This window comes from Strix uralensis, chromosome 11 (genome assembly GCF_047716275.1).
Source record: "Strix uralensis isolate ZFMK-TIS-50842 chromosome 11, bStrUra1, whole genome shotgun sequence".
Taxonomy (NCBI): Eukaryota; Metazoa; Chordata; class Aves; order Strigiformes; family Strigidae; genus Strix; species Strix uralensis.
In genome coordinates, this window is record NC_133982.1 from 24,492,571 (window position 1) to 24,514,984 (window position 22,414).

Here is a 22,414-nt window from a genome sequence, read left to right on the forward strand (position 1 = left end):
TGCTGTTGTGTCTGTGCTATGAAAACAAATACAAAGTAGTAAATGGCATTAGAGTGGTGTCCAGTAATGATTGTGTAGTTAAGCTGAGGTGCCATTTCCTTTCTAAATCTGTTTTCTGGGCTTAATACTGCAGTTCTGTTGAACATTTCAGGATCAGACATCAACTTTTTTAATAGAAAAATTACGGGAAGGGGGTAAGTAATTTTGGACAACAGCTTTTTTCCTTTCGAGTGTTTTCTTCCTCCTTCCTGCCCCCCTCCCACACCTCCAAGCAACAGAGTACAATCTGTCTTTCAAAATAATAAAGTTGAGATCCCTGGAGTGATAAATTACCTGTAGTTGCTCAAAAAGAAACATTTCTGAAGTTGTGCAGCTTTTAAATGCTGAAAGCAGTATTTTTTTGTCAGATGCACCTCTAGTGGGTAACTTTTACAATGCATTAAAAATATAACAGTATTTGTAAAGTGGTAACAAATATTTTGTCTTCATCTTTTTTTTTTTCCCTGGTGATAGAAGTCTGTGGATTCTTTGAAAGAAAAAAAATGTGAACGAAAAGATGATCAGGAAAGCTGAAACCCTCTGTAAAAACAGAGGAATGAGTATGGCATGGCACAGCCAGCATTCATGAACAGTTGCAAAACGTTAGCTTGACTGCTTCTCCCTCCCTGCTACTTTAGCTGCTCAAAACACAGCTTTTTTTTTTTTATTTCATCATGGCAGGTGGCTCTTTTTTTTCACCCACACAATTTTTCATTTAACATTTAATTGTCGCTTGAGTCTAATTCGCTTTTACTCATGGTTACCACTTTTCAGTTTTTGCTAGAATGACTTCTAATTACGTTAATTTATTTATTTAAGCTGCTACGGCAAATTTGAAGGTAATACATGAAACAGTGTAGATACGAGTTATTAGGGGGCCTAAAAAGACTTTAGCACAAAGGAGGCTAAGTTATTTTAAATCCTGTATCAAGGATTTGGAAAAACATTAAAAATTTAAATAGATTATGTTTTGCTTTATCATTTTCTCTTAGGGATTTTTAGTTTGGTTTTTTTTAAAATAAATTTGTCCATATGTTCATGATGCAATAGTATCTACGTAGAGATCTTTATGCTCTGCAGGTCAAATTCTCATTTAAGGAAAGACATGAGGTAGTATCTGAACATCAGTTTGAGAGGGTAAGCAAGTGTAAACTGCTTAACAAGTCTTGTGTCCTGTTAAAGGAGAGTAGTGAAAGGCTTCAGGTTCCTGTTGCTCACCCTGTCCTTTTGATGCTCTGGCAATTTGGACTTCCTTCCAGGAGGCTCCAGATGATTAGCTGCACTCACTTTTCTTCCTTGGTCCTATTTAAAAACAGAAGGGCAATAAGGGGGAAAGTTTTCTTCTAACCTGTCACCTTGTTGCCCATAAATGAGTCTAGCAGGATTTTTCCCTTTCTTTTGCCAAAATACTCATTCCTCCTTGCTCATTCCTTAAGAGCAGACACTGCTCAGGGACTGTTCAGCACATCAAGCTGTTGAATTATCACCAACTACAGAATGTTTCAGAACAGAAACATTTTATTTATGGGATTTCTCTTGAAGGTGCGGTTTATTCTGACAGTGATACATAAATGGAAATAATCCTTGTGAGGGTTTTTTTTCACTAAAATCCCTGTAGATTTAATCTGTAATGACTGTTAACTTTACTGGTTTATCACAAATCTCTCTAGATATCACTTTCTTCTATTGTCCTTCCAACATGACAAACACTTTATTAAGAGCAGCCTAATTATCTGTTTCCTCTTAGGCTTTGTTATTTTATATAGGACACTGTACTATGATTTTAGACGCATTTCTGATTAAGGAGCAAAACGGTGAAGCTGCATGATTCCAGGAGTAGTCCTTGGGAGAACTGGGCCTCAAGGACACATGACAGGGTCAAAATTGCTTACCTACTGTCCTTTTGCTCACAGGAAATAGTATCTGTGTATTGACTTATACTGATAGCATGAACTGCAGTTCTCCTGCTGGCTCATGTACTTTGACTTATTGCTGGAGGACAGAACACAGTAGCATTCACTACCCTATATTCAAGGTTAATGTTATTATTATGCCCTTTGTATTCCTGCCCTGACAAGTAGTCCACATTGCTCTATAGCCTGGAATGGCTAGGATTGTGTATTTTAGACCTAAATGATCAAATCTTTTTCTAAGTATAAGGGACACGAAGACTAGAGGTCAAGACTATAAAACTAATATACTGTAGGCAAGTAAATGTAAATGGCTACTTTCCAAGTAGAAGAAACCTATGCTTCAAGAGGGATCAGAAGATGGGTGCTTTTAAAATGAATCTCTTTAAACCTAAAACTCTACTGATTATGAAAATTGTTTCTTTCCCAACACATTTTTGCTTGCCATTTCTCACTTTGATGTGTGGCTGTTACGACCCAACCTGGACTTGGGAGCCCAGAGTGTCATGAAGGTTCTCTGATCCCCTTGGGTTAAATTAAGGTGAAAGGACACCAGACGACCAGTTAAAATATTTTACTTGCAGTAGAAACAGCTTAAACTTGGAAAAGGATAATAAGCAATGTGGTCTCTTATAAATCTATAAGAAAGAAGAGAAAGAAAAGAAAATAAAAAGAAAGGAGAGGAAGAGAGTCAAATCTGGATCGCCTCCCCAGGTTCCAGTGTTATCTTGGGTGGAGGGTGCACACACAGAAAAGTTTTCTGTCGCCTTTAAGTTCATTTTATCAGCTGATTAGCATACTAGTCCAAAAGAGACAAGTATTCCATGAACTCATTTCCACGAGAGACGAGGAAAAAGGTGGAGCATGGGTTCTGCATGTGCATTGAGGGGGAATGGGGTGCACCAACCCCCTCAGTGGTCATGCTCACCTTGCTGCCTTTACTTCTCCCCCAGTTCCCACAGATTTTTGCTGACTTCATGCTTCTTGAGCAATCATCCAGCTTCTGAGGCAGGATGCTCACCTCCTATCAATCCTTATAATCTCTTCAGCTTACACAATGGAGCCAGTGATTAGTGGTCCTTGTACTTGATGAGAAACATTTGTACAGGCTACAATTCCCCCCTTTGAAATTTATCTCTCTTATTTGACAATGCAACCAAAGGGAGTGACGATGTGCATCCTTTGATACACTCCACACTTCCTGTGGTGGCATTCCTTAGACTAATCACAAAGGTCACAGCTTGTCCTTGAGATTTTCTGTGTCGATGAATGTTTGAGGCATTAATTCCTTCAGTTACTTACAGTGGGTCCTGTAGAATTAGGTTTTGTCACAAAAGGTTTGAAAAAGCAAGGTGTGGGCTCTGTTTAATCTTTCCTGTCACTTTGTCAATCTCACTGGTGCATACCACTAGAAGGAAAAGATTGTCACAGAGAAGCAAACAGAATTATTTTCTTATTTATAACAGAGTGCGAAAACTGATAGCAAATTAATGGCATAGGCTTGGTAAACCTCTGAGAGTTTAAAAGAAAAAAAGAAAAAAAGACGGGGGGGGTTTCCTTGCATCTAATATTAACTGTAATAGGACAGTGATGAATCACATCAAGTATTTCTGTGCCAAGGTTGTCTTCTTACCCTATAATTGGTTTTACAAGATTAATAAATTTGTGTCTATCAGCAAGTTTAATTATTACCAAGGGAAACTTATTGAAAATTGAACGGGTATGTTCTCAGGGGAAAGTGAACGTTTAAAATTAAAATTAACAGTCATAATATCTCTAAATAAAAAAGAAATCCATTTAAATTATCTCAGTGCTTAAAAATATAAGGAAGAAATTGGAATTATCTCTCCATCCAAAGATTAATGATGCAGTTCTACTGATGTAAACCTAAATTGTTTCTGACCCAATATGTATTTCACAAAAATAAGAATGTCATATGCAAAATATCATTGAAAATTTTGCTGTAGTAACTCTGTAATGGTGGACTACAGAGACTCCATTCACAGTTAAGTGAAAATCTGTATCATCACACAAAGGCAACAATAGACTTATGGTTAGGGGGTGGTATAATTGATCACCCTCACACTGCTAATCTATGAGGGCAGCAATGTATGACAAAGCAGATGCTGGTTTACAGAAGAACAGAGATAAAGCACAAGCATACAGGCACACTTGGAATGATTTAGAATGGGGGAAGGATGTATGAGCCCAATTTTGCACATAAAATACAGTAATATAGCAGTATTATGGTTAATATTTTGTACAGTGGAATAAATCTTATCTGTTTCTGTCAGGCCAGAAGGGCTACTGATAGCAGAAGTGATATTCAGAGTTGAAATACTATTTTGAAAACACACAGAACTCCTCTTGCCAGGGTCTTTTTCCTTATGATCATTATACTCTCTAATTAATTCTGAAGGACCCATTTAAGTTACAGGGATATTGCAGTAAGGAAGATGAAATTTCCTTGTTCATTGTATATTAAAAATACTTTCTTTTGAGTGCCTTTGTACATACTATACTAGAGCAAATGAGATTGTCTCTACAACCAGTGGTGTAGTTTTCAGAACTGGGAGGTGTTCATATACCCACAACACCATGTGGGCAATAGAGGACAGATTGAGACAGAGTTCCAGCCTTTTTTCCTCCTTCCAAGAACCAGAATATCTGTCCGTATAGCTCTTTATAGTATTGAATGAATATTGTCTTTAAGGCAAAAAATATGTTAAGATTTCCCAAAGACTTTTTATTGAAGACAAGTAGCATTTCGTATACATACACACAGTTTAAAAATGCTCAGTGAGTTACAAAAAATTATCTGGACTGACAACTTGAACCATAATACTATTGTAAAATAATCTCTGATGTTGCTGCAGACAGAGACAGCTTCCAGATTAGGGCAGGATGCCTATCCTTGTACCATATTAATTTGGTTGGCAAAGCAGAAAAACAGTGACAGGCTGTGGTTTAAAAAAACCTGAGTCATAAACCTCTGAATAACAGGTTTTATATTAGAAATGGCAGTTCAGCTAGGCACTGCTGAAAGAAACAGCAATGATGATGGAAATTGTGCTTGCATTATGTACTGAAACTTTAAAAGTTGCATGCTGCGAACATTAACTAAAAGGTTTTGTAAATCCTGCAGTTTTGCTTAAATCCAATAGCATCATCAAGTCCTAGTTGTCTTCCATTAGATTCAACAACTGCATTTACTAGTATAATTTTTAACATCTTTGCATTTCCTTTAAACAGACACTGGCAGCTCGAAAGTCTGGTATTTCCATGGCCATGCTCATCCGGACCTCCATAAACGATGATGAAATGGTAAGTGTTTTCAATGGCAAGTTTCAGTCATTTAAATAATGGAGAAATTTTTGTTCAAAGCTCTTTAGAAATTATTTCAGCCTTAGACACTCCAAACTGGATAAAACTGAGTATATACACATTCTATTTGTTGTGTAGGAACTTTCAAGGATCTTGAGCAGAATTTGCTGCCTGATCTAGAGTGACAAGACAAGGGTTGCTCCTGCTGACTCAGATCCATGACAGTCAGAACAGACTAAGCAAGAAACCTTTGTTTTACAAAATAATTACTTGGGGAAACCTTTTATTTTAAATTGTCCAGCTGCACCATGCTTTACCTGCAGTCTTTCAGCATCTGTCCCTCTTCATCACGCCATGAGTACAATTAGAATGACAGGACTCTGCAAGAAGGTTCCTGTGTGATTATTATTTTTTTCCCATTTGGTTGCTGAGACATTATTTGATTTTGTAAATGTAATTCCTGCTAATAACACATGTGATTCTAGATGAAGAAATATTTAATTCATACAAGAAGTGACCAGGAGAATCTTTTGAAAAATCATATTCTCATAGCTAGTAAAACCTGTATGTTGTCATTTTCCATTATTGCCTTAACATTTTGCAAAAGAAATTTATTTTAAACAAAAATACGAGTGCCATTTTCTTCATGAATACTTGAAGTGTGATGCAAGCAGACTTACATGTATGAAGTAAGCAAAAGCACTAATTTGGAAGAATAAAGGCCCCTTTTGTGTTCCTTAAATTTCTAGTGCAAACATAGCCTTCTAGAATATATCCCACAGTGAAAAAAAAATGAAGTGCTGAATTTTTCTTAAACTGTTGTTAAGCTTCATAGTAGAAGAATGGAAGAGCAGAATATGTTGACAGATATTCTGGGAACTGAAACCCATAGCACAAGTATACACACATCCATCACTCTTCTCTGATTTATTGTGAACTTTCTGTGCTTATATGGTAATCATAAAGGAACAATTTGGTAGTGTTCAGGGATGGATTGATGAGGTAGGAAACAGCTGGCTTTTGAAATGATCTTTCAGTAGGAGCAGTAGTTATTTTGTTCTGTTATCTCAAAATAGCGACAAAGGTTGATAGAATGAAGAACTGTGGAATCTTAAAAAGAAGTTAAAGGCTGAGGGAAAATTACAGAGAACAAACTTATGCCACGCAAGTGGTGCAAAATAAAAATTGTTATAGCTGCTACAAAAATATCTTAAGTTCAGTAAAAGACCCTAAGATTTTTCCATACGCTTTACTACCAAGCAAACACATTTATAAGTATTGCTACCTTTTACAACAATAAACACAGGTTCAACTATTAATTTACATGCCTCCCCTCATGCAAAAACTTCCAGGCTTTGACTTTGGAGAGCTAAAGGTGCAAGTTCTGGAGATAATTGCCAACAAATGCAGGACAAGAAAGAATATTTTGGACTGCACTTATAGATTCTGACTTAAGTAATACTGTTGAGGAGGAAAAAAGAAGGCAGCAAATCCCAGTGAACAGATCAATGCAAACATTTCTCCAGTGCTTGCTGTCAGTCAGGAGAAATGACTGACCTATGATTCAGGAGAAATGGAAAGGGAAAAATAAGTTGAATGTATCTTTATGCCATTATACTCTTTGGCCTCCATTTGAACCAGGCCACATAAAAAAATAGTGTACTACAAATAAATATTTCTTTTAAAATCTTTACATAAAAATGTAAGTCCAAAGGGAGACAACAAATATAATTTAGAAACTGTAAAAAAAAATAATTCAGAGAAGAGGTCAATAAGAGAATTTTGTTTTATGCCAGCCCTCACTAAATGTTCTAAAAGGTAGTGGGTACTCTTTCAAGGATAAATGTAGTCGTACAGCCAGTAAAACCACTTGCAAGATGTTTACAACAAGTGAAAGGTAATACTTTTCTACTTGGTCTGTAAGTAGCCAGCAGAACTTAATGCCCTAAGGCATCATTAAAACTGAGTAGAGCAAGATTTGAAAACAAAAAGAACAGACATTTTCAGGCAGAAAAGAACTCTCCAGATACTCTCCACAAAACCAGATGAAGTGCAGTCGCCAATGAGAGTTAAGGAAGAAGATTCCCTTTGGGCAAGTTATTCCTCTGATTAAGGCTTTTCTGGTCTTTACTCTCCCTCAACTTCTTCTGGAGGGAATACTAATGACTCTGATGGGAAGCAGGTTATTTGGCTGATTAGATTCAGTATGGAGATTCTTTGAACTACTGCCTTGTATTACAAATCAAACAGCACTTATTCAAAAAATTAAAACCTGAGGTTAAATACTTTGAGCTTTGCCACCCAACATTGCTATCCTTCTGGTGTAACACATTCATGACACAGTGAGTTTGTATGTTCTCCTGAACTGTTCCAAAGGTATTTTAAGCGGTGTCACAGTATTAACTTCAGTGACAAACGTATGCTTTCAGTCAAGGAATCATTTAATTGCTTTGCTGAACAAAGAGACAGAGCTGCAAGTATGTGAAAATAATACCTCAATGACATTGCAAAAGTTATCTCAAGTAGTACATAACAGAAATGAACTACACTTCAGAGGATAAGCGGATAACTAAGTGATCCTCCTATATGTTAAGTGCTAAATGTTGCCATGCCCAGAGTGAATGTACATAATAGATACATTTAAACAGAGAAAAGTAGTAGGAATGAAAGCCTCTTCATAATATAAATAAACTTTTCCTTTATAATTGTAGTTGCTTTATTAACAGCAAGGGAAAGATCATATTCAGCAGCAAAACCAATCTACAAGTTGTGTCTTTTCAGCTGAAAACTTCATTTACCCTCAAATGTTTATTTCAAGGCCTGTTGAGCTGTGACATTTCATTACTTACTGCCATTTCAGAAATAGGTAAAGGTTACTGGCAAAATTCTAAAATTATTTATACTGTGAAAAAACAGTGAAGCTGAACAGAGTGAAAGGGCAGGATTTGTGCAGATACTACTAGAGTTCAGGAGGGTGAGAGTATAATCTGCAAAGAAATCTTCAAAGATCTGCTGGTTTCTGGGAAACATGATACCTCAACAAGCTACATAAATTTGCTTTAGCTTGTTTTTGAATGTTCTGTCTGATCCCTGTAGCTGGTAAGCTGTGACATAGGAGGCAGAGGGGGGAGAAATACACAAAGATGAAGTTTGCCGAGTTACGTGGCCGTGACTAGCCCAGTCCATCTTAGGGTCTGCCAAATCAAACCACTGCAGACCTTTGTTTGCTTTCAGGGGAGTTACTAGGTGGCTAATTGTCTAGAATAGACTAAGAAAGCACCCTGGACATCAATTCAGTATTTGTTTTACTCTTTCCTGCTATATCAGCTTCTTTTCTTAGTTCAGTTCTACAGTGTTCTCAGAGGTGCCAGGATCAAATGCCCATGAAATGTCTGACCACATTTGTTTGGACAGGCTTCACAGGATGGATGTTGTTTTTAGCATGTAACTGTGAACTCCAGTAAGGGCTGTTGCAGCCTAAGCTACTTAACATTTGTTTTTGTAGTGCTTGAGTCAGTAGATTTATGGCTACATGGTAATGGTTTTCTCATGGTAGCAAAAGTCCTTTAATTGATGATTCTCTGCAACATTATGCAAATATGCACACAAAGAAAAATATTTTTATCAGACAATCTATTATTAGCAGAATATCTCACATGTTTGAGTGGAGATGCAGATACATAAAAACAAGAGCATGTCAGTGTGTTGTTAGACAGACTAATATCTTGCATTTGTCATATACTTACCACAGCTAAATAGTAAAATTATGGGAGTGTTAACAAATGCTTAATTTAATGAGGTAGCCTTGTTTTCTATATTGTCAGAACTGTGGCACTGATGTTAAAGCTCCTATGGACAAAGCATACAAATTCCAAAATCTTGTTCCCCAGTTTGCTTACAGCTACACAGCCAGCATTACATTATATTAGATACATTGCATTATATACATTACATATCCACACAAGATGAAGAGATGGTAGGACAGACTTTCAGAAATATCCCACTTCCTGCAGTGCTACCTCTTCTAATATGGTTTCTTCTGTCTAAAAGAAGGAATTTATTCATTTATAGGTGAACAGGTCTAGAACTTCTAATACATTCATGGCAGCCACATGTGCATTTAGTAAAAGAGAAAAAAATGAAGTCATATTTTTTTGTGGCGCCCAGTGCTGTTTTTCTTATTCCAAATATATCATCTGGATTTAGAAGATGTGGATGCCTGAAAACAAAGCTGGAATAAACAAGCCAGGTCATTGTGGCCACTTAAGCCTATGTTTTATACACAAAACTTCAGGGATTGCTTTGTTTTCCTCTTATTAAGCACTAAGGAGCTGAGATTGCAGTTGTTTGCAGTACTAATCAGTGAATGGCTGATAATTGTTTTGTTCTTCTACTAGAGCTGGTCCTAAGCCAAAACAGTCCAAGAAATGGGTGTGGATTTTTGAGAGTATGGATCATTCTTATTTATAGGTAAAAAGCATCTTGGTGATTAAAAGGAGGTAGTAAGTATGCTATTACAGGAGATCAGACAAGATGGAACTATAAAATTGACCCACTTTTATTTGATGAGGAGATTATATAAACAGTAAGTATTAAAGGATAACATTGTATATAATCCAAGTCCATTTTGTGCAGTGTGTCTCAGTTCCAGTAGGAAGTATTTAAATATTCAGAAGTAATGTTAGGTAGACTGAAAATGCATCAATGAATGTAAAGCTAATGATTTTTTATATTTCTGTCTCAAAATATAAAAAATATGCAGGACTCTGTGTTAATTGACTGACGTGATTCCAAATTAACTCTCCTGTTTTTCTAATCAGTTTTTCTAATCAGACCTGAAATGGTCATCCAGGATTCTTTCGTCTTTAAAGAGGAAGGCAAAATTAAGAAATCAGTATAATCAGTATTTTGCAAATTAGTTCATACTTCTATGTATATTCTGATATTTTGTGACACTGTAAGTATAATGACATATACTTTAGCTCCAGTTCACTTGTATTAAACAATACTTGAAGTCTTGATTTTTATTTTTTTTCTTACCCAACAGAAAATACATGTCTTCAAGAAGACATTGCAGGCTTTGATCTATCCAATATCATCAACCACACCTCATAACTTTGAAGTTTGGACAGCTACAACTCCCACATACTGTTATGAATGTGAAGGTCTACTTTGGGGCATAGCCAGACAAGGCATGAGATGCACCGAATGTGGTGTCAAATGCCATGAGAAGTGCCAAGACCTCCTAAATGCTGACTGTTTGCAGAGTGAGTATTTCCTGACAGCTAAAGCTTTGCAATACTTCACACCTTTTGATTTTGTGTGTACACTCAGATATTTCCTGAAATGAAGGGCCAGATCATCAGAAATCAGTGAAGACATGTTGATGTTCATTGGCTGAGCAGCTAGCCAGAAACTTTATGAAATACCTACTGTTAATTTTCTGTTGTCCTTGGAACTTGCTGTATGTTGCTGGTCAGTTACAAAATAATGTTTGGTAGCATCGGTATATCATTTACTTTCCACTGCCTATGGCACCACCCAGATCAATTTGTTACATGATGTAAACCCGCTTTGTGTTATTTAACTCAGGACATCAGAAATGTCAAAGCAAAGATAAAAAAAATAGTCCTAATACTTATTGTAGTCATATTAGTGTGCCATAGGATAGACAAAAACATGGAACAGTAAATAGGGTCTTGTCCCTTCAAAATACCAAACCAGGTATGAGTAAGGGGAAAAAAATATTAGTCAGGAAGTCCTTTGAGACTAGAATTAAGGTGAAAGAACCTTTTTCTTTGGTTTTTCGTTGGCCAAATTGATTCCAGCCACCACACATTCTCCTCCAAAAATATCTAAGGTCCATTTAAACCATACTTAAATTATGACACAATTACTGCACAAGATTCTAAACAATAGAAAATCAAGACCTGCAAACTTTCTGATATTCTGATTTTGGAATGGAAGGGGCTTTTAGATCTCTGGATTTATTTCATGTTTTTCACTGTTGATATGTTCCTGAGGTTTTACCTAGCTTCTACATGTAGGAAAAATACATAGATATTCAAGTCAGGTCTTCTTTCTTCCCACTGTGTTCTCTATGTGAGGAGCTGTCACAAGGGATGGATTCTCAAGATCCATATTGTTCAGAAACTAATCACAATTTCCCAGAGCAACAGACCCCATGGAGCATAAATCAATGACAAATTTCGAAATCAAACTGCTTAACTGTGCTTAATTGTGATTCTACACTATGGTTGAAACTGGGCTGTGTTTGACAGCTAAGCTTTTGACATTATTTCACAAGTGAGAAAAGAAAGTTTGCATTGAAAATCAAATATTATAAAAGTATATTGTGCAGCGTTAATACGATAGTTGGTGGTGAGTTTTCAAAAGTGTATAAAGAAGATACTAGTGAATAGCTTCTTCAATAAGTGCAAATAACTTCTGTTACCTGGAGAGTGACAAAAGAACATATGCTTTCGTAATGTCAGTTCCTGTTCATTCTTACTGAGTACTTATGCCATTTCATTCTAGGTACATTTTAAGACTAGCAAAAAATAATTAATTGCACATCAGCCCGTTGATGTCTCTGTTTTAGGTAGTCATTTGACACCCTAGTTCTCCTGGGAATCACTTGGCTTATATTACCTGGACTTAGAGGCATGAAAATGAGTTAAAAGAATGATGAGCTTATACTTCTGCTGGCAACAGGATATGTGCAAGTCGCTTGCCAACTAACTGCTCATTAAGTTGATGGAGGAAGTAGGTAGTAGAAATAGCTTTCCTAAACTTAGTCTCTCCCCTTATGCACATGTTGTTTAGCACTATTTATGTACAGGAGGATGAAAACATGGAGGAGGAGCACTGAATTGATTCTGATATTCTCAAAATGAAATGTGGGATTCATCTTATAGGAGGGCCTCAAAACATATCTGTCTGGATCGTAGTGGATGTAATTGAAGCTTACTCGATGGACATTGCTGGATTTGGAGCAACTGCTAGGACTCATTTGTGGCTCCCTGAAAATGCTTGACATCTTGATTTAACAGTAGTGTAATGAAGTATTGCAAAGATCAAATGGTTATGAACATTGTAACCATGCCTTTCTGTTTGGAGGAACCTTTCTGTTGCTGTTAGTTGAGTTCTTGTCTCACCAAATATCTGTGAAAACCCTCCTCTGTTCCACCAGGTTTCCCAACCTAGTTACTGCATGCCATTCTGTCCCTTTTTGAATTACATTTGAGGGAGTTGGGAGGTTTTTTGTATTGGAAGTTTGATATGGCAAGGGCATTTATTTCTGTCTCATGGATCATCTGTCCTGTAGTGCACTCTCCTAAATACAGCACAACACAGATCAATGACACATTCTAAAGAGATAACTCACATCCAGTCACCCCTGATTTTAAAGATATTTAGATCTGACCTTTAAGATTTGGATTCATTTTTATCAGAGAAAACAGCAGTTAAGTCTTTGTCTTCTCATTCCTGCAGAAGTTTGCAGAGTGATAAATGAAAACTCCCTGAGATGCCTATGGAAGCTGGCATATATAAAGTATAGCATTTTAATCTATTTTTGCTGTTTGAGAGAATCACAGTTTAAACAGGCATTGTTACTAAAGCTATTTCTGCTCAGTTATAAAAGTATTGTGAGAAAAGCAAGATCCAAGACCATGTCCCTGACAACATCAGTGTTAAGAGTTTCTTGGAATCCTTATCTAGTCTGTGATTTCTCATAATAGAGAATGGTTAGAGAGATTCTAACTTCTGAGGCTTCTTAAAAGTGATGAAATTTCCTGTCACTGTACACACTGGAAAACAACATTCAAACCAGCTAAGTCCAAATGTAATACCTTTGTATTTCTGTTTGCATCTGGTCGTAGTTCACTCCCTTCTGAGCAAGAGTGTATGTTGCCACGCCTCCATGGAGGGGCTGGGCTGCCATTGCCACTCAAAATTGGTAATCCTTTCGCTGTGCGTTGAAACACCTTCACAAGATATCTACATGCTGACCACACTTCTTCCTGTTCCACCTTTTCCACTGTCAAGGAAATAAGCTGCTGGGAACTTTCTAAGAGCTGTTAGAATATTTTTAGCATATTTTTACAAATACATAAATGATAAGGTTGAGAGAGAGCCTTCAAAAAATCAATAGGATTGGCAGTCATCTGTGGTGTAAACAGTTTGGTAACATTGAACAACTGAGTGTTGAAAGAGTAAACTTGTCATATTTTTTTGCAACAGATTAATTGTTCAGCGAGTTTGAATATTATACTACTTTTAAATGAGGTTCATGTACTTTAATTTATGTTAAAAATATTTAACATTCCATTGGAAAAATGAATTGAACAATGCAGTTGGTTAAATCTCTATTTCTGAGAAATCTGACTGAATCTAACAGTATCATAAAGTGAAATGAATGTGGTTCACTCTGGTTATTTTTATCACAGTCATCCTTTTGGCCATCTCATAATCACTAGGATATATTGGCCTCCAAGCTTCTGTGATTTTTTTTTTTTTTTAAATATGTAACGATTTCTAATGTAAACTGTAGAAATGAATTAACATCTCAAGCTCTTTAAGGTCAATATCTAAGCTTGTTCCCAATTAGGTTTAAAAAAAATCAGTAGTACTTTCATTAGACCTCTCATCTTCAACAAGATATCCCTCTTTAGTAGTAGGTGCAATATTAAATCAGAATTGATTTCAATCATGTTGAGTTTGTATCACTCCCTGGGGTAAAAGGGGCTTGTTAACTTACTGTGCAATGTAAGTTACGATATTGTCTTAATTAGTCTGATCAATACTGCATGAAAATAGCTGTTGATAGATTGTCAGCAATAGAGGATGTCAAAATAGCTACAATTAATAGTTTAGTATAAATAGAAGGCTATGTTGATTTTTCAGTAAAATTTAAAGTCGCCTTTTAACACATGTTCCAATTTTATTTGTACTGTCTCAAAAATCAGTAAGGTTTTCAACAGGAATACATTATTGCCATTCAGACTGTGTCCATAGTTTATCATTTGGTTATGATGTTCTATCTGTACTTTTTGAGGAAGGGCAGAAAATAAAGAGAAAATGAAAAATTTTGCTTTCCTGCATCTTGCAAGAACCACCTGTCACACTTGCCAGGCAGCTCAGCAATCACCTTTTTTGTTATAAAATCACTAGAGAATTCTTCAACTGGTATTTGGTTTCATGATAGCATTTGCTTCTTTTTCTACTAATTCCTAATTTTTCAGTGTGGAAAATCCTTAATCACTAGAACTTTAGTCTTCCGCATTCAAAAAAATTAGGTACTCAGACCAAGGTTTTCAGGATTTTTCATGATTTAGTAGCTATGGAAAACACCCTGAAGAAGCCACATAATCCGGCTTTTTGACAATCTGGAATCACTGGTATCTGGTGTCTCATCCCAGACTTTTCCAATCTTATATTATGTCCTCCTACTTTACTATATATAGCTCTCTTTCTTTTACATCCTCCAATGTGCTAAGAAACATTCAGATACAATGAAAACAGTAAAGGAACCAAAGCATAAATTATTTGTTTTGTAGGACTTCACTGAGATCTTATGCTGAAAGATGACCCTTTCCAGCTCTCTAGATGTGTTGATAATCTCTTCTTTAGACATTTCAGGCTGAGAGTGCCTCAAAAAAAAATGCCATCAAAAGAACATAATAGTGTTTGATGGTATCATAGAGAAGGAACTATGTTCCTCTTCAAGATTGAAATATCTGAATTCTGATTGCATAGCAAGCTATTCAACATAATTTTGTCTTAATTTTACTATCCATTTAAAGGGAACAATAATACTTTGATCCTCCCAGGAGTTGAGGATGGCTAGCTGGATGATGTTTTCACAACCTTTTGGAAGGGTAAAGAACTTATTGCTGCTAGTGATAATGATGATGATTGTCACACTCACTGCCGTGAACCCTTGAGTACTGTTTAGCAACATGAGCTAAAATTAAGCAATATATATAGCAAGTGGTAATGTGTCACTGATTATAAAATTTGTAGTATTCTTGCATCTTGCTTTATAGATCAGTCTCATCAAGAGCTGAAATAACCTGTTTAGCACTGCAGGAGTTTAAATTTTTGCTTCCAACATTTGTAATACCATTCTGACCACACAAGTCTGATGCTTCTTTCTTCACACGCAACTGCAAGATGGACATTTGGGTTTTTTTCAAGAGTACACTTAGGTTATTCCAATACAATATGTATTGTACAGACATTGATCAGAAACACTTTACTCTGACAGAAAAAGTACATTTTATAAAGAGAACTTCCCTTTTGGCTTTGAAAGGGCCTCTGAAATCAGCTATGATTTTTAGAGAGAGAGATCTCTCCAGAGCTCTCCTGGGAAGAACTGTGAATAAAACCTGTAAGAGCATGGCCTCCTTGTACTCTTTTTTTGTTTGGTTTGGGTGGTTTTTTTAACCAGTAAAAGCTGTAGTGGTTTTGATGTTCTAGACAAATCAACAAATCACCTGAGTATTTTCTTTGTTTTCCATACTTATTTTGTAGGATAGACCTGACATATGACCACAGGTTAATACAGTCTAGTTATTCTCACTATTATTATCGATTATCAATAATGACAATTTTACTGGAGAGAGAAACATGTCTGTTCCATACCTGTGATATATTATTTTCTTGGGTGGTCACTCAAGAAGAGTTTTCCAAAAGCCCCTGAAGTTTAATACCACACAAGCACAGGTGTGGCGTCTAATGATTGAGTTTTAACATCACAATTTAGTGCCTACTGCTCAGCTATCTTCCTTTTCTTTCTTTTTTTTTTTTTTTTTTTTACACACTGGCATTTGGTAGTACTGTAAAAACAGAATTATAGAATCGTTTAGGTTGGAAAAGACCTTGAAGATCACAGAGTCCAGCCATTAGAGTCCAACAAAGTGTGTTGTCATGTTGCACTCTGGGTTACGGATCATTTCCAATGTATTGGCAAAAGAGAGCAAGTGTTGCTTCATCTCAGAACTGATCCTGCAATAGCTGTGTTCTGTCATTAGGTTACCATCTGAATGACACAAGCCTTTGTAACAAAGCAATACTTTTCTTTCTTGAAAATATATTGGTTTTAGTTAGAAGGTTCTCTACTTTCTACTGCCATGATGTTTACATCTGTTAATACATCTGCATCTTTCTGTTTCATAAGAGGAAGGAGACTATTATAGTCTCCCTTGAATCCTATCCCTGGCCTGCAGCTCTTAAGAGCAGGATGATGCAGGTTCACATCACTCTTAGTACGATGAATTTGCAAAATTAGATTTCATAAGATTCTCTATCCCCATCTCACTCTTTCCAGAACCTTCTTTGTGTCTCCTAGACATAGTATTCCTTGCAGAAATTTCCCGGGTGGTTCCAGTGTTAGAATTCATGGAAAAGCATTCCCTTTAATCTGTTCAGCTGCAACCTGAGTATAATGTCATGTCTACACTTTGGGAGATAGAGCATGAAACAGTGGCTTAAATAGCCATCAGAAGATTCTGCTGTTAACATTGAGCTTTGTGAAGTACTCCATGATGTTTAAAGAAGGGATAGAGCGCACTACTGATCCGGAGTGAGGATGTCACGTCAGCGTTACAGAAATGTTTGACAGCTAGGGTAGTCCCAAACTAATCTAAATGCTTAAATCCAGTGAATGTTTGCATTCAGTAGATTCTGAATGCTTTGTTAAATGGATTTATGTGATAATTAACATTTTTTTTAATGAACACTGTTCCAGGAAGGAATGAAAAACTTTCCATGAGTGCAGGCAGCATCAACAAATACTGAGCTGTATCTGGAAGCAGTCAAGAATGTGTCTGAAGCTGCTATGCCTATTTCTTTCTACTGTTCATTAGATTTACGTTGTGGGAGAGCATAGCAGGTGTCTAGATTAATGTCCTTCCTGTCAAACTGAAAATTCTCTGAAAAATGAGGTGGAAACATTACCTGATTTAAATACTGTTTCTATTCAAAGTTTTTGTCCTAATGAACCAAGTATGGTTTCTTGTACCATCCTACTCCAAAAGAAGAGAGACAAAAGAATGAAAATATTATTATATCATGCTGACTTAGAAAAAAAAGTTAAGAAATTATTTGAAGAATTATTGAAGTTTAGCTAGTATCAGGCAAAGTACAGAGCAGACAGACCCAGATACTGCACACTTCTACACACCTTTCTGGAAGAATCAGTTTGCCTAATTATGTAAGAAAAGTTACTCATGTGTTCAGATGTTTTCACAGTACTGATCAGTACTGATTCAATAAATACTTCTAGCTATAACACATACCTGATTGAAGTTGCATATTAACCTGTCATGTTATACTAAATCAACTGATAATTTTAGGTATCACAAAGAATAAATATAAGAGGTTTGATATTATCCAGATGAAACACACATCTCCTTTGAGTACTGCAATACCAAGAATTGGCTGGAGACTCTAGAGGAGAAAAAGAACTGAGAACGACTTTTCAATAAAAGTATTGACCTTTTCTCTCATTTCAGGAGCTGCTGAGAAAAGTTCCAAACATGGAGCAGAAGATAAAACACAGAATATTATTAGTGCTATGAAGGAAAGAATGAAAATTAGAGAGAAAAATAGACCAGAGGTGTTTGAAGTGATCCAGCAAATGTTTAATATTTCCAAAGAAGATTTTGTACAATATACAAAAGCAGCAAAACAATGTGTTTTGGATGGAACATCCAAATGGTCGGCAAAAGTAACCATCACAGGTAAGTTTTCTTCTGAACTCTTTACTCTAAGAGCTTTTTCTTTCCTAGTCCCATGGTTTGGGAATAAGATTTATTATAATTAGAGCTGGAACAGTGTGTTCAATGGCATACATGGTGCATCTATAAACGGATGAATTTATAGCATGCTAACTGGAAGAGTTTTAAATTACAGCTGTTGGCAAAACTACTTTATAAATCCACTGCTCTAGGAAGGAAGATAAGTAAATGGTCTTGTTGTTTCTCCTCTACCTTACCAATATCTCCTGTTCTAGTGCTGAACTTTTTGCCACCAGTTGAAAGAGTTAAAGTTCACAATTGTGTTTATGGGTTTTTAATGACTGTAATGCTAAGAACACTGCAGCTTGCAATTCCAGACCCCATTAGTTTGAAACTCATCATCAATTCTTGTTGCTTGACTAATGGTGTGTTCCAGTTTAGTGACGATGAGCCAGGGAAACTGTGTGCCCAGAACATGCTAAAGATTGCTTCCAACTGCATTAGCCTGGATGCTCATAAAGATTTCCAGATCCTGTGATTTTGACATTTCAGATTTTGAAAACCTCAGCACAGCAAATCTTTATAAAAGCTCAGATGACTACACAGGTCAACCTAACTTTATGGGATACTGGATTAGAGATAACTAGAAATTAAACTAAAGACTGAAGAACTGAAAGGCAGAGATATGAACCATTAAAGGGCTCTGATTAGATTTCACATCTAAATTAACCTTGATTTCATTTTAATGTCATGAAAAATAATAAGCCCTCTTCTGATATTAAAAGTAAATTAAATAATTTCTCTTTCTCCAGGATTTGCATTATTCCTGTTATGGGGGATAAAGAGATAAGCTTTAGGAACTTATTTTCAGCTTTTACTAGTCAGTTTTGCTGAAAATAAGTGAAACAAAAGCTATATTTTAAAAATCAACAATAGTGTATACTTAAGTAACACACACGTTTCTCTCACTACTTAACAGTAACTTGTTTAAGTCAGTTCTTGGTGCCTGGTGTTTCACGCCTGTACATATAGTAATTTTCCTAACGTATTTTACTAGATATTTTCTATATATCCTCTCTAAGATCAAACACATACACACTGTTAAAAGAATAATGAAGTGTCCTTTACTACTCTTTTCTTTATGGAACAAGTGAACAGGATACCCTGAGCAGATGGATGGCATTATTTTATCAAGTTACTCAGTAAATGTGCAAATGTTTTCAGACTCTCTATCTGCTGGGTAAACATCACTTCACTAGTGTTGATACAGAACTCATATTGCTGAATGGCTTGGTTCTTCTCTTTTAGAAGTAAAACTCATACTGACTTGAGTCCTGCAGAATCATGACCTAATAAACGAATCGTAGAATAATTTAGGAAGTGATGTTGGAAGGGATTTCTGAAGTATATTCAAATCTTCTGTTAAGAGCGGAGATACTTCAAAGTTAGATTATCTTGCTCAGAGCTTTGTCCAGACTAGATTTGAAACTCTTCAGGATGGAGATTCTTTATTGTCTCTGGAAAACCTGTCCTGCTTACTGGACAATCTGTTTCAGTTATTAACCACTCACATAAAACTGGTTTCCTTATATCCAGCTGGGATTTCTCTTGCTGCAGGTTGCAGCTGCTACACATTATTATTTCACTGAGTGCCTTTGAGAAGAGTCCGGCTTCATGGAATCCTAGAATTGGGGCAGTACTTAGACTGTACATGAAGCTGAAGAATAGCAGATATGTGCCAGAAGAAATCTAAGGAAAATCTGAGATTGTCAGTCAGATGGATTAGGAAAAAGAGAGGCCATTCTGAAAGTTGTGGGACAGTGCATGAAACTCAAAAGAATAGTTGTTGAATTTTGGGACTGTCACCAAGCACTGGGGACATGGAGAGCTATGTCAGGGAAAATATTTAATTCATATTCTTACTTTTAGTTCTACGTCTGAAGGATACTCAAGGTTGCCTTGTATTCAGGCCAGCATAACAGTTAACAATTCCGGAAGACGTTTCTAAAGTGGCACTTAATTCTCCTGTATAAATAGGAGAGAGATACTTGCTTGCCTTCTAAAAATTTCCCTTTCAATTTACAGTGAATGGGGAAGACAAAATATGTTCTAGTTTGTTCCTAAGAGTCTTTTCAGGAATAAGATGGGGGGGGGAAGTTAACAGAAACTTACTTTTTTCACTGAAGTCAGCAGATATGACTGAACTCACAACCGGGAGCTGATCTGCTGAGTAAGAAGGTGACATTTTTGTGTAATCGTTTTTCTGAGCACACTGAGGGAGCTTCATTATCCAAAATGATTGACATTAGACAATGTTAACTAAATATTACCACTGAGATGGTTTAAATAATATGTACAAAATAATAAAACCAAGCTCTGCTGATGCTAAGAGTTATGGCAAGTGTTTTAGCTGCAGCTCTCTGGGTTTGGTGGGCTGCTTTCTCCTGAGATTTCCAGTTTTATGAATTATGATGGAAAATCAAATTGTGTGTATTTATATATGCAACAAAATGCACATACATTAGCTATACACCCACATTAACTGTCAGAAAGGCTGACAAATACATTAACAGTTAATGATAATTGATCTGAACTGTCACTCTGTCTGTGATAGAATAGGAAGTATTATGAAAATCCTCATGGCTCATCTCTCATGAGGAAAACAAATGATAAAGCCATAACCATACCCCTCATGTTTAATTTCATAATCCACAGTGCAGATTTTTGAAAACTGGAGGTTTTAATTTGGAAATTTTAGTTTGGATCTTTGGAGAAATTTTGGAAATGTTTATGTATTTATTTACTGGGGGGCAAATGGAAATCTTAGGGAATTATTAAACTCAAGCCAAGTTATACAACATTATACTAGTTGCCATGCTGATTAAACCAAAGTTTGAGAAGAGTGTCTGAATTATGCATGGCAAGAAAAGTATTTGCTTTGTGTCTGTAGTGTGAATCTTTACATTTATTTCTCTATTAAATCATATTTGTAAACTTTATATACAGTCTGGAATGGTAGTTAGACAAGCCTTGTCTATCTCCAGAGTAACAGATGCTGGGAAAATTCACCCAGAAAGCTTTGTTTCAGGAGCCCTCAGGTTGAGGGCCTTGTTTCCTGTTGCTGTTGTCACTGTCTCATTTATTTCTTGACAGAGAAGGATATGAGGGCTAAAGCACATTTCTCTCCTTTTGTTGCAGTTCTTTGTGCTCAGGGCTTACAGGCTAAGGACAAAACTGGCTCAAGTGACCCATATGTTACTGTGCAAGTTGGCAAAACCAAGCGGAGAACAAAGACTATTTTCGGAAACTTGAATCCAGTATGGGATGAAAAATTCTATTTGTAAGTATAGAAGATACTGTTGTTTCTTGCTTTTTTAATTTACGTTTAGATAATATAATGCTACCAAATGAAATAATTGCTTGAAAATATTTGTTGTCTATACTATGCATATTCATAACGTTAATAAATTAGCAAGTTCTGAATGGAGAGAGCATTGATTTTTTTTGTGACTTTATCATATAGTAGTCATACAGCTCATAATTATGTCTTTTGGGCGATCTATTGGTGGTCTCTGTCTATTCTGATTTTTTAGGGTGCTTAATGTTGGCATTATAAATGCCTTCTTGTGTCTCAGATAATGACCATGCAAGTTAAATGCATTTTTATTCAACGTTATGATTCTCCAAGGTGAAACAGTGGAATTTGATAGTAACTGATATGCTTCAGACTCTGGGCTGGGCTGTTTGTAATGTCTGTCCTTTCCAAGACTGAGTGTTGTCCAGAAGTCTGATGGGGAGAGTATGGTACAATACTCCGGTCTCCTTTCTTTGGCCACAGCCTCTGGTATGGTTTGTTGTCAGCATATCACAGTAAGTTCAACCCTGACTGCAAGGCAGATGTTTTGGTCTGTAATACGCTGACTAAGGTTTGAATATGATTTCATGTCAGTTCTAGTTCTGGCAATGTTCCGAGGACTTCTTCCAGAAAGACACATTTCGGTACAGAAAATTCTAATTCACACATACTATACTGTTCCTTTCCAGAAAATATTGCCTTAGGATATGACACATTCCTGACTGAGAATGTGACCAACCTGATAATAGTATCAATTTGTTCAGTATTATTCCTCTACATGTAGCAAAAGTATTTCAGTATTTGTTCTTTTCTCAGCTTGATTACCATGTGCTGCAGTATATGCAGCACATTTAACTACTATTGTTAAAGTCAATTAAGGATTCTGAAAGGCTAATATAAACCCTAGATTTTCTTTGGAAAATTTTAAGTGGAAGAGAACTGTTTATTTAGGCAGATATTTTAAATTGTTCCAGTCTACCCTGAAAGCACCTACCACAGTATTATCATATGAAATTAGTAGGTATTCTATGGAAGCTGTGTAA

The 22,414-nt window shown here is 36.2% G+C and overlaps 1 protein-coding gene across 3 annotated transcripts in view; it reads left to right on the forward strand.

Annotated features, from left to right (window-relative positions):
- UNC13C (unc-13 homolog C) overlaps positions 1–22,414 on the forward strand; it is a 164,474-nt gene that overhangs the window by 46,284 nt on the left and 95,776 nt on the right. For all 3 annotated transcript variants that reach the window (XM_074879935.1, XM_074879937.1, XM_074879938.1), the window contains 4 exons: positions 5,202–5,273; positions 10,321–10,540; positions 17,792–18,019; positions 21,215–21,356. In XM_074879935.1, coding sequence (XP_074736036.1) covers positions 5,202–5,273; positions 10,321–10,540; positions 17,792–18,019; positions 21,215–21,356 — 662 coding nt within the window. The remainder of the gene's footprint in view (positions 1–5,201; positions 5,274–10,320; positions 10,541–17,791; positions 18,020–21,214; positions 21,357–22,414) is intronic.